Below are 13,175 nucleotides of genomic sequence, written 5' to 3'. Positions count from 1 at the left end.
ACCCACAATCTTAGCAGCAGCGCGGTTCCGGACTGAAGCACCTAGAACCAGTCGGCCACAGCGGCCAGTTAATTAGATTTTAAGATTGTAGCATTCTGAAATATAAAAATTTTAACACAAATATCTTTTGAAATGCCAAGTTTTCAGAAAAAAGTAAAATGTTTGGTTGAAAGAGAGAAATGAGGACTATCAAATAAGCTAGGTCAATCGTAAAACAAACAGTTTTTAGCAGTATTAAATTTTGATGTGCACATGGTTTGCAGGTATAGTAATTCATGTATATTCTCTAAAATAATGTTTCCATGTGAACTAAATATACAATTGAAATTAGTAATAAGTAAATTTTGCTGTGAATAATAAGCTTCAGTAAAATATTGCAGGGATAAGAAATTTAACTATTTTATGTAACTATTGAATATAAACTATTAACAAAAATAGATCACAAATAAGAAAAACATTTACTTCATGAATGGTTTAAGAACGAGTAGGACAGTCCCACTTTGCTCTGTTACAATATATCAACAGGTAAACAAACAAAATATTAATAATATAACTTTATTATTTATAGGTGATTGTTGAAATTTTAAGTACCCTTGATAATTTTGTTTTTACCTACAACGCAGAACTGTTGTCTTCATGCATACAGGAAACTATTTGTCTGATCACTGAACTTACTGTAGGCCTACCCACTTTTGATTATTTTATTTTCATTTGGTGTAAGTACCACACAGCTAATGTCACATTAAATTAGGTAGACATATGATGATTACAGTAAATTGTTGATAGTACATACAGAGCACACACAAGCTAAGCTAATGACAGATGGCAAAAACATATTGTATATAATCCATACTACTATATAAAGACAAGTTGTAGTTTAACATTGCTACCAAAAACCTCAGAAAACCCTTTACTGATTTACTTCAAATTTTTACACTACACTCCAATAAACTTTCGGACAGATAAAGGTTACACTTTTTTAAAAATATATGTGTTATATAAATTGAAGTACTACTATATAAAGACAAGATATTTAAGGCTTATCAACTTACGATTAGAATAGTACTAAAGAATCATCCAAAACTTAGCAATCCTACTCGTTACTAACATTATGAGAAATACTGTCACTGAAGTTATTATTCTCACAGCTCCAGCAGCTGGAGAGGTCTCTCCTGTACCCTTATATTAAAGAACCCAACCAATTTACGCATTCATTTTAAGTGGCTTCATTCCCCAATCAAGGTTTTGTTTGTAATAACAAACAAGGATGAAGGTCAGAGAGAGAAGGGAAAAGTAGATGGACAGAGAGGAGGATGGTGAAGATGAACAGAGAGGGGATGGAATGGAGGTGTAGAGAGAAAGGAGGAGATAGAGAAAAACTGGGGTTTAAAGGAGGAGATAGACAGCAATAAGGAGGTGGGGTGGAGGGGAGGGATGGACAAAGAAAGGGGGGGGGAGAAGGGGATATACAAAGAGATGGACAGAGAGGAGGAGAAGATCAGGACATATATACAATTCCGATAAATATTTAGCAATTGCAAAGCATTGCTTAGTTCGTTTGTCAACAATAAACACAACTCTTTTAGATTATTGAAGGAGTGGCGTGTGGGTGGGGGGTGGAGGGGTTGGATAGTAAAGTGCAGTGCAAATATACTAATTAGTTCTTGAATGATGTTACCTCATGTTAATATGCCAGCATTATTGAAAATATAAATGACATAGGTATGGCATTATTGTCTGACACAGTTCATGGTATGCAGTGGCATAGTGAATGTTACTGGTGCCCGGGGCATGAGAGTTTATTGCCTCCACCCCCTCCCCACCACTGCTCAGGGTATGATACTACACTCTTATTGGTGCTCCCTCCCCTTGCCCCCCTCCCCTTCCGAACACATAGTAATATAATATGTAGAATTTACTCTAATAATAATATATTTTGTGAAAATCTTGTTTGTCGTGGAGACCATTTGGTGCCCCTCTGCAAGAATTGGTGCCCGGGGCATGATAGATCCCCTTTTCTCCCCCTCCCCCCTCACTATGCCACTTATGTTATGGGAAAGTAGTTTCTGTTGGGACTCGTGCTCATTTAAATATGTAAGTTATTATCTCGTAAAAGTCATGAGGCCATAGTTAAAAGTACGAATGTAAACAGTCAGACAAACGTGAACACTTACTTTTCGACAGAAAGATTGCAATTAACTGCCACTATTATCAAACCAGTCAAAGTTCATTCCCCAAACAAAATGCGTTATCCAGCTTGTTCTTGGCTGTAGAATCTTACCTCAGATGGCCGTAGGAAAGTAATAAACTTGTTACATTATGTTAACTGAAATGTTTGTGACTATCATAACCAAAATAGCATATTCCTTAGCCAAATTTCAGTCCTACATCTTCACATTAACTATCCATGAGAGGAACGGAACCAGTGACTTCCAGAACAGTCTATCTGTACAGCATGCAAGCCACTCACATACAGATGTTTTAGGTCTGGTGTACTTACCATTTTTTCAGGGATGTAAGCACATAGCTTTCATTGAAATTTTTTTTCTGAATGTATGTATTGGCACAACTAAGAATACCAAAAAGTATTTATGACCTGTTGACCTGTGTTTGGTAGCTGTGGAATCTTTTAAATAATGGTTTTTGCTAAAGGTACAGAGACATTTGGTGGAAAGAATGATGTTGAGGGCTATAATCCAGATATCTCAGCTGTCAGTGAGAACTCTGAAAACAACACTGTCATCTTTCTGCCATACGCCAGTAAAGATGAATCCCATGATTCTGTGAACAGAAGCAATAAATCTTCAGCCATTGGTGCAAATGGAAGGCGACTTGGTAAGTACATGATGAGAATATTATTATAATTGTGCCAATACAACAATAAATAGATCTTTGCTTTCCAGTTCAGATGAGAATGAGCTTTTTACTTGATGATTAAATACAATATATTCACACTATTCCAAACATGATAGTAATGAAAATGACAAGTAAACAGTGCATGCTAGTCAGATATTGATCCCTGTAGATTTTTACCAACATATTGAGTTCATAGTTTAGTACTTTTGGCCTTTCGCCGAGAAATGGCATAAAATAATTTACAGAAGCATAACACTCATAAAACCTCTTTCCATTTTTCCCCTCCCTCTGTTCTGCCAAAGCATAACTATCTCATCTCCTCTTCCAATATTTCTTTATTATTATTTTGATGTACTTTATTTTGAATAATTTAGTTTTCCCTTCTGTCGCACTCGTATTGCCATTTTTGATTTTACCTACAACTATATTTATTACACTGCTGATCATTAAAATATGAAACACTGGGAAGGAGACACACACACACACACACACACACACACACACACACACACACACACACACACTGTGAATTTTGGGGTATATATGATGCAAAATGTAGTATAAAGAGCCATCACCATCAGCAGCAATAATCGTTCTAACCATGCCGGGCATAGTGGAACTGAGCTTGAATGGCTGATGCTGCAAACAATGACTAGATGAACCTAATTTCTGACTGTAGGTATGTGAATGGCTTTACAATCCAGCATGACCAAGTGAGCAATATGTTTGTCCTGCACAGCAAAAGTCATGTGGTGCCACTGTGATACAGTGTAAAGTGGTATATAGCCCTTCCTAAAACTATCAATTCCAGATTGTCAAAATTGTAGGATCCTGACTAATGTGAGCAGCACTATTGCAGTACATCAAGCACAATCTTGAGAGGTCATGATCCTGCCACTGTCTAATTGTGAGTTGTGTTGACACCACATGTTGACAGATATCTCTTCTTTTTACGTGAAGCATAATGTGATCTCATGAATAACCAGTATTCAAATGTGATTTTTTAATGAAAAACATGTTGCATAATCTTTCCATATATAGGCTGTTCAGAAATTCCCATTGCAAACTTCCAGGACTTGTAGAGGGGAGTGGGTACATAATATCTTGGATAGGAACCCATGTCTGGGAATGTACAGTCCCGATTCTGTGATGGCTTCAGTTCAGATGTGTAACATGTCCATGAAGGCTTAAGGAGCTGAATTAGGAGTGATGCAATACAATTATTAGGTAAAAGTTCAAAAGTAAACATAATGAAACATCCATTTATACAATGGAAGCACATTTGTTTGTATTAACACTTAAATATTAAATGTTTACATGATTCCAAAATAAAAAAGAACCCAATGCACTGTATGTACAGAACAGTATTGATGCATTACAACAGTAAGTGACAATCTAACATAGTACGTGTCATAGTGTCTACCCTATTGCATATGAGGACAAGCAACTCTGAGACTTTCCTCTTTCCCTCAGCAGACAAGGACATATTACACATCTGAATTGAAACCATCATATAATGGAAACGGTACGTTTCTGGATATGGGTCATTATTCAAAATATTATGTACTCACTTCCCTTAAAAGTCCTAGAAGTTTGTAGTGAGAGTTTCCTAACACCCTGTACATAGAATGCTGATAATGTTACTCCTGCCAGCTTTGTGTGGTGGTGCTGAAATGCTAATCATTTGTGTACCCAAGCATGTAGTACACTTCATGCCAATTTGATGTTTATTGCATCATCATCTTTGTGGTGTTGCAATTTTAATATCAATTGTGTATTAATAGCTCTATCAAATTTAGCTCTTTACTACTACTTTTGAATAATTCAATGTTCCTTACTTTTCTTGTATTCCAGAATTGATATGGCTTTCCCTTCTCTGAGAAAAAGCATCATTTTCCTTATTTCCTGTCATTTTTGTTCTCATTATGAAGAATTTTTCAAAATATATGCTAATAGAATATGACTTCTTTTTTAAAAGTAGTCTGTCTGTTGTTTTACCAATCATATTATGGGAAGGATAGATCGCTACTCACCATAAAAATGATGCATTGAGTTGCAATCCTGAGCAGGGGAGGGGGGAGGAAAGCAGGTTATGGGGGCAGGGGGGGGGGGGGGGGGGAGAAATCAGCACTGCCTGATGGAGCATACAGGAAGTAGAGGTGGCAAGACAGGGTTGACTGGCACAGGGTCAGGAGACTGTAGCAGAAGAAGAAGAGGAGGAGGGGGGGGATGAAGAGCAGAAAGGAGAGGAGCAGAGAGGGGGAAAATACCGGTGGATGCACTGGCAGAGAGTAAGCCACAATGAGGGTAGGGGAGAGGAATCGTGAGGTGGTGACAGAACAGAGGGGCAGAAACAGTTGGTTGTAGTGTGTGGGGACAGCAGATTACCTTAGGTTGAGAGCGAGATGATTCTGGGAGTGGCGAAAACATTGTAAGGATAACTCCCATCTATGCATTTCAGAAAAGCTGTTGGTGGAGAGAAGCAGCCAGATGGCCAATGGGTTGTGAAGCAACCATTGAGAGCAAGCATGCCATGTACAGCTGCAAGTAGTGCCACATGGTGGAAGTAGCCATTTTTATACCAGCTCTGCTACAGTCATTGTTCAACTTTTTATGCTAGTATGACTGCCAACCAGCTCTACATGAGAATGAATGGCCATTGCCAAACTGTGGCCAAGAGCAAAGTAGACTATGCTGTGTCACGACATGCAGCTGTACGTAACATACTTGATTTCAATGGCTGCTTCACAATCCTAGTTATCTAGATCCTCCCCTCCACCACCAGCAGATAGGAGCTGTCCTTAAAACACATTCTCCGCTCCCCAAATTCTCCTGGCATCAACCTGTGGTAACCTACTATCCCCACACCATCAACTCAACAGTTTCTGGCCCCACTGTTCTGTCACTTCCTAGTAATGTGCATCCTCTCACCCACATTGTGTGCTGCTCTGCTGACGCATTCACCAGTCTTCTCCCCTTCTCTGCTCTTTTCCTTTCCACTCTGTCCCCCCCCCCCCCCTCCAAATCCCCCTTCTCCTTCCCCATAACTTCCTGGTGCTGCACCTGTTAGCCCTGTCCTGCTACCTCTTGTCCCTGCATGCAGCACCAATTCATCATCCCCCATGTGTACCCTACTATTGCACCACCTCCCCCCCCCCTCCCCCACACACACACCTGTCATTCCCACTCCAGATTGCTGCTCCTGTTCAACAGTTCAACACTATTCTGTTACAATCTGGCTGTCTGTCTGGAACTCATCATGCAATCTTCATGGTGTGCAGCAACTATCCTTTTCATAATATTGTCAAGTTCACATTTATGAATATATAAAATAGTGTTATGATATGTATCTAATATGTTAAGCATTTCCATTGCATAACGTGTGAATACAAAAATGAATTAAGTAGTTGCTTTCTGTTTATCAGCTGAATTGTGTAACAATGAAACTAATCAACAGTAACAGAGCTAATCATGTTCCATTTTAAAAGGTGCCATTGATGGTCTGAGCACACGCCATCCTGTGATTGATAGATTGACTGGCCAAGTAACTAATCCTCATGCACTTAGAAATGAAAGTTATTACAGGGTAAGTAAGTTAAAAGAGAAACTGAAGTTTTTTCCTTTTTTCCACACTTCATGCCATGAAGCTGAACTATTGTTATCACTTGGCAGGCAACTAATGAGACCTGGAACACAACTATGTTGCTCAGTGGCACCACAGCTGACAAACTGGTGAGTCCAACTGTCAACCCTCCTGCTGGAGAAATGGTCATGATAGAAGAAGAATATGTTCCTCAGCATAGGATGGATGCAGAAAACCACAGGTATCTTTTCTATAACTATACTGCATTAGTTCTATTTGTTCTAAAAGTGGCCTTCAGATATATTTAGAAATTCAATAAGAAAATAAAGTTGACATGTAAAGGTAGGGATAAAATTATGGAATATAAATCATCGTTCAAAGAAACATTTATGGTTCCTTCCACCTCTAACGATGCTCTGTATATGTAAAGAAATTCCAAGTCACACTGCAGTTCATAGCTGACACATTAAGTTGTCTGGATAAATCCATATGAATGTTAGAGAAATTCAAGGGCATACCACCACCATTACATAGTAAAGCATTATGGTGCTAAAGCTAGCCTCAGGTTGGTGACAGCTTTACCCTAAGGGGATAGACATCATCACACCAATTAAAAACCACTTGCTCACAGTAGACAGACCCACAAACAAGACATTCAAAACAATGCAGACACAGAACTGGCTGTTTCCTTATCCTCACAGCATACACATAAAACTTCTTACATTAAATACGTCTGAACACCACTGTTCTTAGTTTGTACCTTCAACATTCTGTCATAACTTAGGGACTGTATCGTTTATTACTGTCACTTCATTGTTGTTCAGTTTGTTTAAAGCATTATTGACTTAGCTGATAGTCTTCACATGAACTTGTTATCCACTTAATGTTCTTCATTTATAAGGTCTGAGCAATTTGTGGTATCTCTATCATATTTTTTTTTTAGATTTTTCCAGTGACTGATTAATTCTGAACTGTTCATAATATTCAGCATCATTTGGATGATACTAACCAGATGTATACTCAACAACAGTTCCAAAACACACAATTCTTCATTATGTTCTTTTTGCCAATCTGTTGTCATTTTATTTCTAGACATTGTTTTTTATTCTTACTTATTTCACCATAAGTTCATTATCTGAATCATGTGGTTTAATTTTTGAGTACACTTTGTACTGGTTCTCATGGGTCTTGTTTTACCTCAGTGTGTCTCATCTGGTGATGTTTTAAATGTTACATGTCATGGTTATTTACTTTGTGATTTCTCTGTTCCAGTAAAAAATTAGTTTTGATAAATCTATTTCCTGTATCATAAATGGTTTTCATTACTGGAATTACACCCCCTCCCCTTTTCTTCCTTGTGATTTATCTGCCTTTGTTACAATTATTCCCTCACAGCTTAAAGTTCTCTGGCTTACCATACGTCTCAGCTCGAAATTCTTCAGCTTTGTCTTCATGTTTCAGTCTTTCTATATGTGTCTTAGTCCATTATTATTTATAGTTTTTTTAACTTAGTATTGCACTGGTCAAACTGCTAAGTGATCATTGTCAATGCCAAAATCTAGGTCATAATGAAGAGATTTGACATGGTTTCTGTATCCCATTTCACTGCCATGTAATCTGATTCGTACCTTACCTCAGAGTACCTTTGGGGTTTACCTTCTGCTGTTGGGAATTTAATTTAAAATATTCATTTACATCATGTCATAGTTCACACAAAATTAAAGTACCTGTATATAACATTTTAAGGTACTATGAATTCTGAATGCTATACGGAGGAAGACACTATAAAGAGGAAGAGTTCTTGCCGATAGTCCTAAAACTAGAGTCAAATTTTACTGAAGATATGTTACAAAAAAACACAGTGAATGGTTCAAGCTAATAAAGAATTAGCTGCAGTAAATTACTGAAATGTTTAAATTGTAAAATACAATTTTAGTCAAATTTTCACAAAAATCTATGAATTGGCAGACTTGTACATCACATACCTTGGATTTTTTTAAAGTATTCAGACAAGCATGTTTACTTCCTATTTCTCCTGTATAGTATCAGAACTATTTCATGCTACAAATGAGAAAGTTAAGCTATTATTCTGTCCTCAAGTTAATGAGCCATCTTAACCTTCTGAATTTTTCAAATGAGAGCACAGGGTTGTCTTCCATCTCACTTCCATTTTCCATGCTTCTCTCAGCATTCCTGTGGTTGCCACATTATCACATATAGTCTCAAAGTCCTCAAAAGTGACAGAAGTATTGCCTACTAACTCATGTAATTCCTGTAATTCACTTCCAACTCGTTCCACTGGAGCAACCAACTCAATCGCCTGAAATCCTGCTTTCTTGAAATAGTTTTTATAGTTCCAGTACTCATTTCCCTCCACGAATTTATGCTGGCAATAAAACTGTAAAATTGATGTCTGTCTGTACACTACTAGATGAATTTTCACGGAATTTTCATAGGTAACTTGAGCATAGCTTGAGGCAACATCTACACTTTATTTGTATCAAAATTGGATCACAGAAAAAAATATTTTAAAATTTCAAATTTTATTAGGCTATTCAACTTAGTTCAGATGCTTACCTTAGTGGCAGTGTAATACACCAAAGAACCAATAGATGACACTGCTAGGTTTTTACCTTAAAAATCTGAATACAGAAAGTAGTGACAACATATGTTTGGATTGCCAACAACTAAGTACTGCCATTGTCAGCTGAATGTCATGTGTTGTAAGGTGGCCAAGAAGTACATGAGAGTAAGTGGGAGAATTGATCTAATTACCAGTTATCTTAATATATAGTGGTATCTGAAACATGCAGGCTTCTTTTATATTGAATTAAGAGCCTAACAGAATTAGGAGCCAGAGCCTAACAAAATTAAGGGCCTAACAAAATGTATCAACTTTTTTGCGGTGAACAATGCTGCAGGTCATTATTCACAATGCTGAGAATGCTTGTGATGTGGGTGTCTGACTGGGGTACAGCCAAGTGGGAGTGCCCCAGGGATCAGTGTTGGGGCCACTCCTGTTCCTTATTTATATAAATAATATGCCCTCTAGTATTACGGGTAACTCTAAAATATTTCTGTTCACTGATGACTCTACCTTGGTAGTAAAGGATGTTGCGTACAACATTGGCTCAGTTTCAAATAGTGCAGTTCATGGCTTGTAGAAAATAAACTAATGCTAAATCACAGTAAAGCACAGTTTTTACAGTTTCTAACACACATTTCAACAAAACCTGACATTTTAATTTCACAGAATGGGCATGTAATTAGTGGAACTGAACAGTTCAAATTTGTAGGTGTTTAGATAGGTAGTAAACTGTCATGGAAAGCCCACATTCAGGATCTTGTTCAAAGATTTAATGCTGCCATTTTTACTATTCGAACAGTATCTGAAGTGAGTGATAATTCAACATGAAAGTTCAAAAATGGGCAGTTCGGGCAGTAAGTGGTGTAAGTTCACGAACCTCTTGTCGATCCCTGCTCACAAGTCTGGGTATTTTGACATTGTGCCATTTCTTGTTACCAATATTAGCTTATTCCCAAGAATAAGCAGCTTCCACTCAGTTAATACTCGGCAGACATCAAGCCTGCATTTGGATTGGACTTCCTTAAATCTTGTGCAGAAATGTCTGCAGTATACTGCTGCATCCATTTTCAATAAGCTACCACTCGAATTCAAAAATCTTAGCAGTAATCCACACACTTTCAAATCAAAACTGAAGAGTTTACTCATGAGTCACTTATATTCTGTCAAGAAGTTCCTTGAAAAATTAAGCTGATTCTTGTTGTATTGTTGATTGTGTTTGCTTAAACTTATGGCTGTGAAATAAAGACTGTGTGTGGTGGTGGAATGATGGCTGTGTAGTGCTGGAATGGGAACAGGGAAGGACAGTGACTAACGAAGATTGAGGCCAGGAGGGTTACGGGAATGTAGGATGTATTGCAGGGCAAGTTCCCACCTGTACAATTCAGAAAAGCTGGTGTTGGTGGGAAGGATTCATATGGCACAGGCTGTGAAACAATCATTGAAATGAAGGATATCATGTTTGGGATGATGATCAGCAACAGGGTGGTCCACTTGTTCCTTGGCCGCAGTTTGTCGGTGGCCATTCATGCAGACAGACAGTTTGTTGGGTCATGCCAATATAGAATCCGGCACAGTGGTTGCAGCTTAGCTTGTAGATCACATGATTGGTTTCACAGGTAGCCCTGCCTTTGATGGGATAGGTGATGTTAGTGACCGTACTGGAGTAGGTGGTGGTGGGAGGATGTATGGGACATGTCTTGCATCTATGTCTATTACAGGGGTATGACCATGAGGTAAGGGATTGGGTGCAGGGGTTGTGTAAGGATATAAGAGTATATTGTGTAGGTTTGGCGGATGCTAGAATACCACTGTGAGAGGGATGGGAAGGATAGTGGGCAGGACATACCTCATTTCAGGGCACAACAAGAGGTAATGGAAACCCTGACAGAGAATGTAATTCAGTTTCTTCCGTCCTGGGGTGGTACCGAGTTAAGAGGGGCATTCTCCTCTGTGGCTGGACGGTGGGACTTTGGGAGGTGGTTGGAGACTGGTGGAGACATGGTTGTTGCATCTGCAGTGATGAGCAGTCCTCTCTTTTTATTTCTCTCCTTTTCCACTACCTATCTCCCCACCTCTCCCCTACCCTCTGTCTAACCTGCAGCACTTCACTGTCTGCCACTCCCACTGTACTATCCCAAGGGTCTCAATGTAGCCTTCACTGGCCATAAGTATCCTCACAACCTTGTACAAAAACAAATCTCCCATGCCTTATCTTTGCAGTCTCCCATCATCTCCCAAAGTCCCACCATCCGGCTGCAGAGGAGCTTTCTCCTCGTAACTCAGTACCACCCAGGACTGGAGCAACTGAATTCGTTCTCCACCAGGGTTTCAATTACCACTCTTCATGCCCTGAAATGAGAAATATCCTGCCCACTATCCTTCCAACCGCTCCCACAGTGGTAATCCACCGTCCACTGAACTTACACAACATACTCATCCATCCTTACACAACTCCTGCTCCCAACCCCTTATCTAATGGCTCATACCCCTGTAATAGACCTAGATGCAAGACCTGTTCCATACATACTCCCATCACCATCTACTCCAGTCTGGTCACTAAAATCACATATCACATCAAAAGCAGGGCAACCTATGAAACCAGTCATGTGATCTACAAACTAAGCTGCATTCTATGTAGGGATGACAACCAACAAGCTGTCTGTCTGCTTGAATGGCCACCGACAAACTGTGGTTAAGGAATAAGTGGACCACCCTGTTGCTGAACACACTGCCAAACATGATATCCTTTATTTCAATGATTGCTTCACAGCCTATGCCATATGGATCCTTGCCACCAACACCAGCTTTTCTGAATTGCGCAGGTGGGAACTTTCTCTGCAATACATCCTATGTTCCCATAACCCTCCTGGCCTCAAACTTCAGTAGTCACTATCCGTCCCTGTTCCCATTCCAGCATCACACAGCCATCATTCCACCAGCACACTCAGTCTTTTTATTTCTCTCCTTTTCCACTACCTATTTCCCCACCTCTCCCCTGCCCTCTGTCTAACCTGCAGCACTTCACTGTCTGCCATTCCCACTGTACTATCCCATCCCTCCCTCTCCCTGCCCTAGCTTCCTCCTTACCCCCACCCAGTCACAACTCCCATCATGCATTGTGCTGCTGCTCGCAGTGTGGTTTCAGTTGCCTGAGACTGCAGTCGTGTGTGTGTGTGTGTGTGTGTGTGTGTGTGTGTGTGTGTCCATTGTTGGGGAAGGCGTTAATGGCTGACAGCATTAATTGTTAAGAGTCTTTTTGTTGTGCCTATCTGTGACTCAGCATCTCCCCTATATGGTGAGTAGCAACTCTCCTCCTCATAATTATGAAATGAAAAGGATAGATTGTTACGCACCATGTAGAGGAGGCAGTTGTTGAGTGGCAGAGAGGACACAGTGTAAAGGACTGCTACATCTCTCTCTCTCTCTCTCTCTCTCTCTCACACACACACACACACACACACACACACACACACACACACTTGCTGGTGTGGGTATTGGGGTTACAGAGGTGAGAGGTGGTGTGTTTAGGGCTCGAGTGGCAGCAGGGAAGGGAATACGCAAATGGAGGACAGGAACTAGCAAAGAATGAGGCCAGGGGGTTATGGAAGTGGATTTGTTGCAGGGAGAATTCCAAATTGCACAGTTCAAAAAAGCTGGTGTTATAGGAAGAATCCAGATGGCGAAGGTTGTGGAGTCAAGCGCATCTTGTTCTTGTGGACAGACAACATTTTTGTTATCACGTCCAATCGATGCCCACACAGAATATGGCACAGTGGCCGCAGATAAATTGGCACAGCACATGGCTGCTTTCACGGGTAGCCCAGCATTTGATAGTGTGGGAGGTGTGCCTGTGATAGGACTGGAGTAGATGTTAGTGGGAGGCTGTAAGGGGCAGGTCTTGCATCTGGGTTTATTCCAGAGATATGAGCCATTAGGCAAGGGATTGGGAGCAGGGGTGGAATAGGGTTGGAGGAGGATATTTTGTGGGTTGGGTTGATGGTGTAATATGATTGTGGAGGAGTGTGGGGAAATATTTCTCATTTCAGGGCACAATGAGAGACGGTCAAAACACCAGCAGAGAAAGAGATTCCAAGATTTGTTTCTGGACAAAGTGGGGGAGAGTAATTTCAGTTGGTGAAGACCTTGGTA

At 39.9% G+C, this 13,175-nt stretch overlaps 1 protein-coding gene across 1 annotated transcript in view; it reads left to right on the top strand.

Moving 5' to 3' along the window:
- The window catches only part of LOC126252504 (partitioning defective 3 homolog), a gene marked incomplete at its 5' end in the record, with an annotated part of 237,820 nt that overhangs the window by 162,980 nt on the left and 61,665 nt on the right, over positions 1 to 13,175 (top strand). Inside the window, 3 exons of the mRNA XM_049953400.1 lie at positions 2,653 to 2,835; positions 6,345 to 6,442; positions 6,529 to 6,680. Coding sequence (XP_049809357.1) covers positions 2,653 to 2,835; positions 6,345 to 6,442; positions 6,529 to 6,680 — 433 coding nt within the window. The remainder of the gene's footprint in view (positions 1 to 2,652; positions 2,836 to 6,344; positions 6,443 to 6,528; positions 6,681 to 13,175) is intronic.

This window comes from Schistocerca nitens, chromosome 4 (genome assembly GCF_023898315.1).
Source record: "Schistocerca nitens isolate TAMUIC-IGC-003100 chromosome 4, iqSchNite1.1, whole genome shotgun sequence".
Lineage (NCBI taxonomy): Eukaryota > Metazoa > Arthropoda > Insecta > Orthoptera > Acrididae > Schistocerca > Schistocerca nitens.
This window is presented reverse-complemented; position numbering and strand designations above follow the sequence as displayed.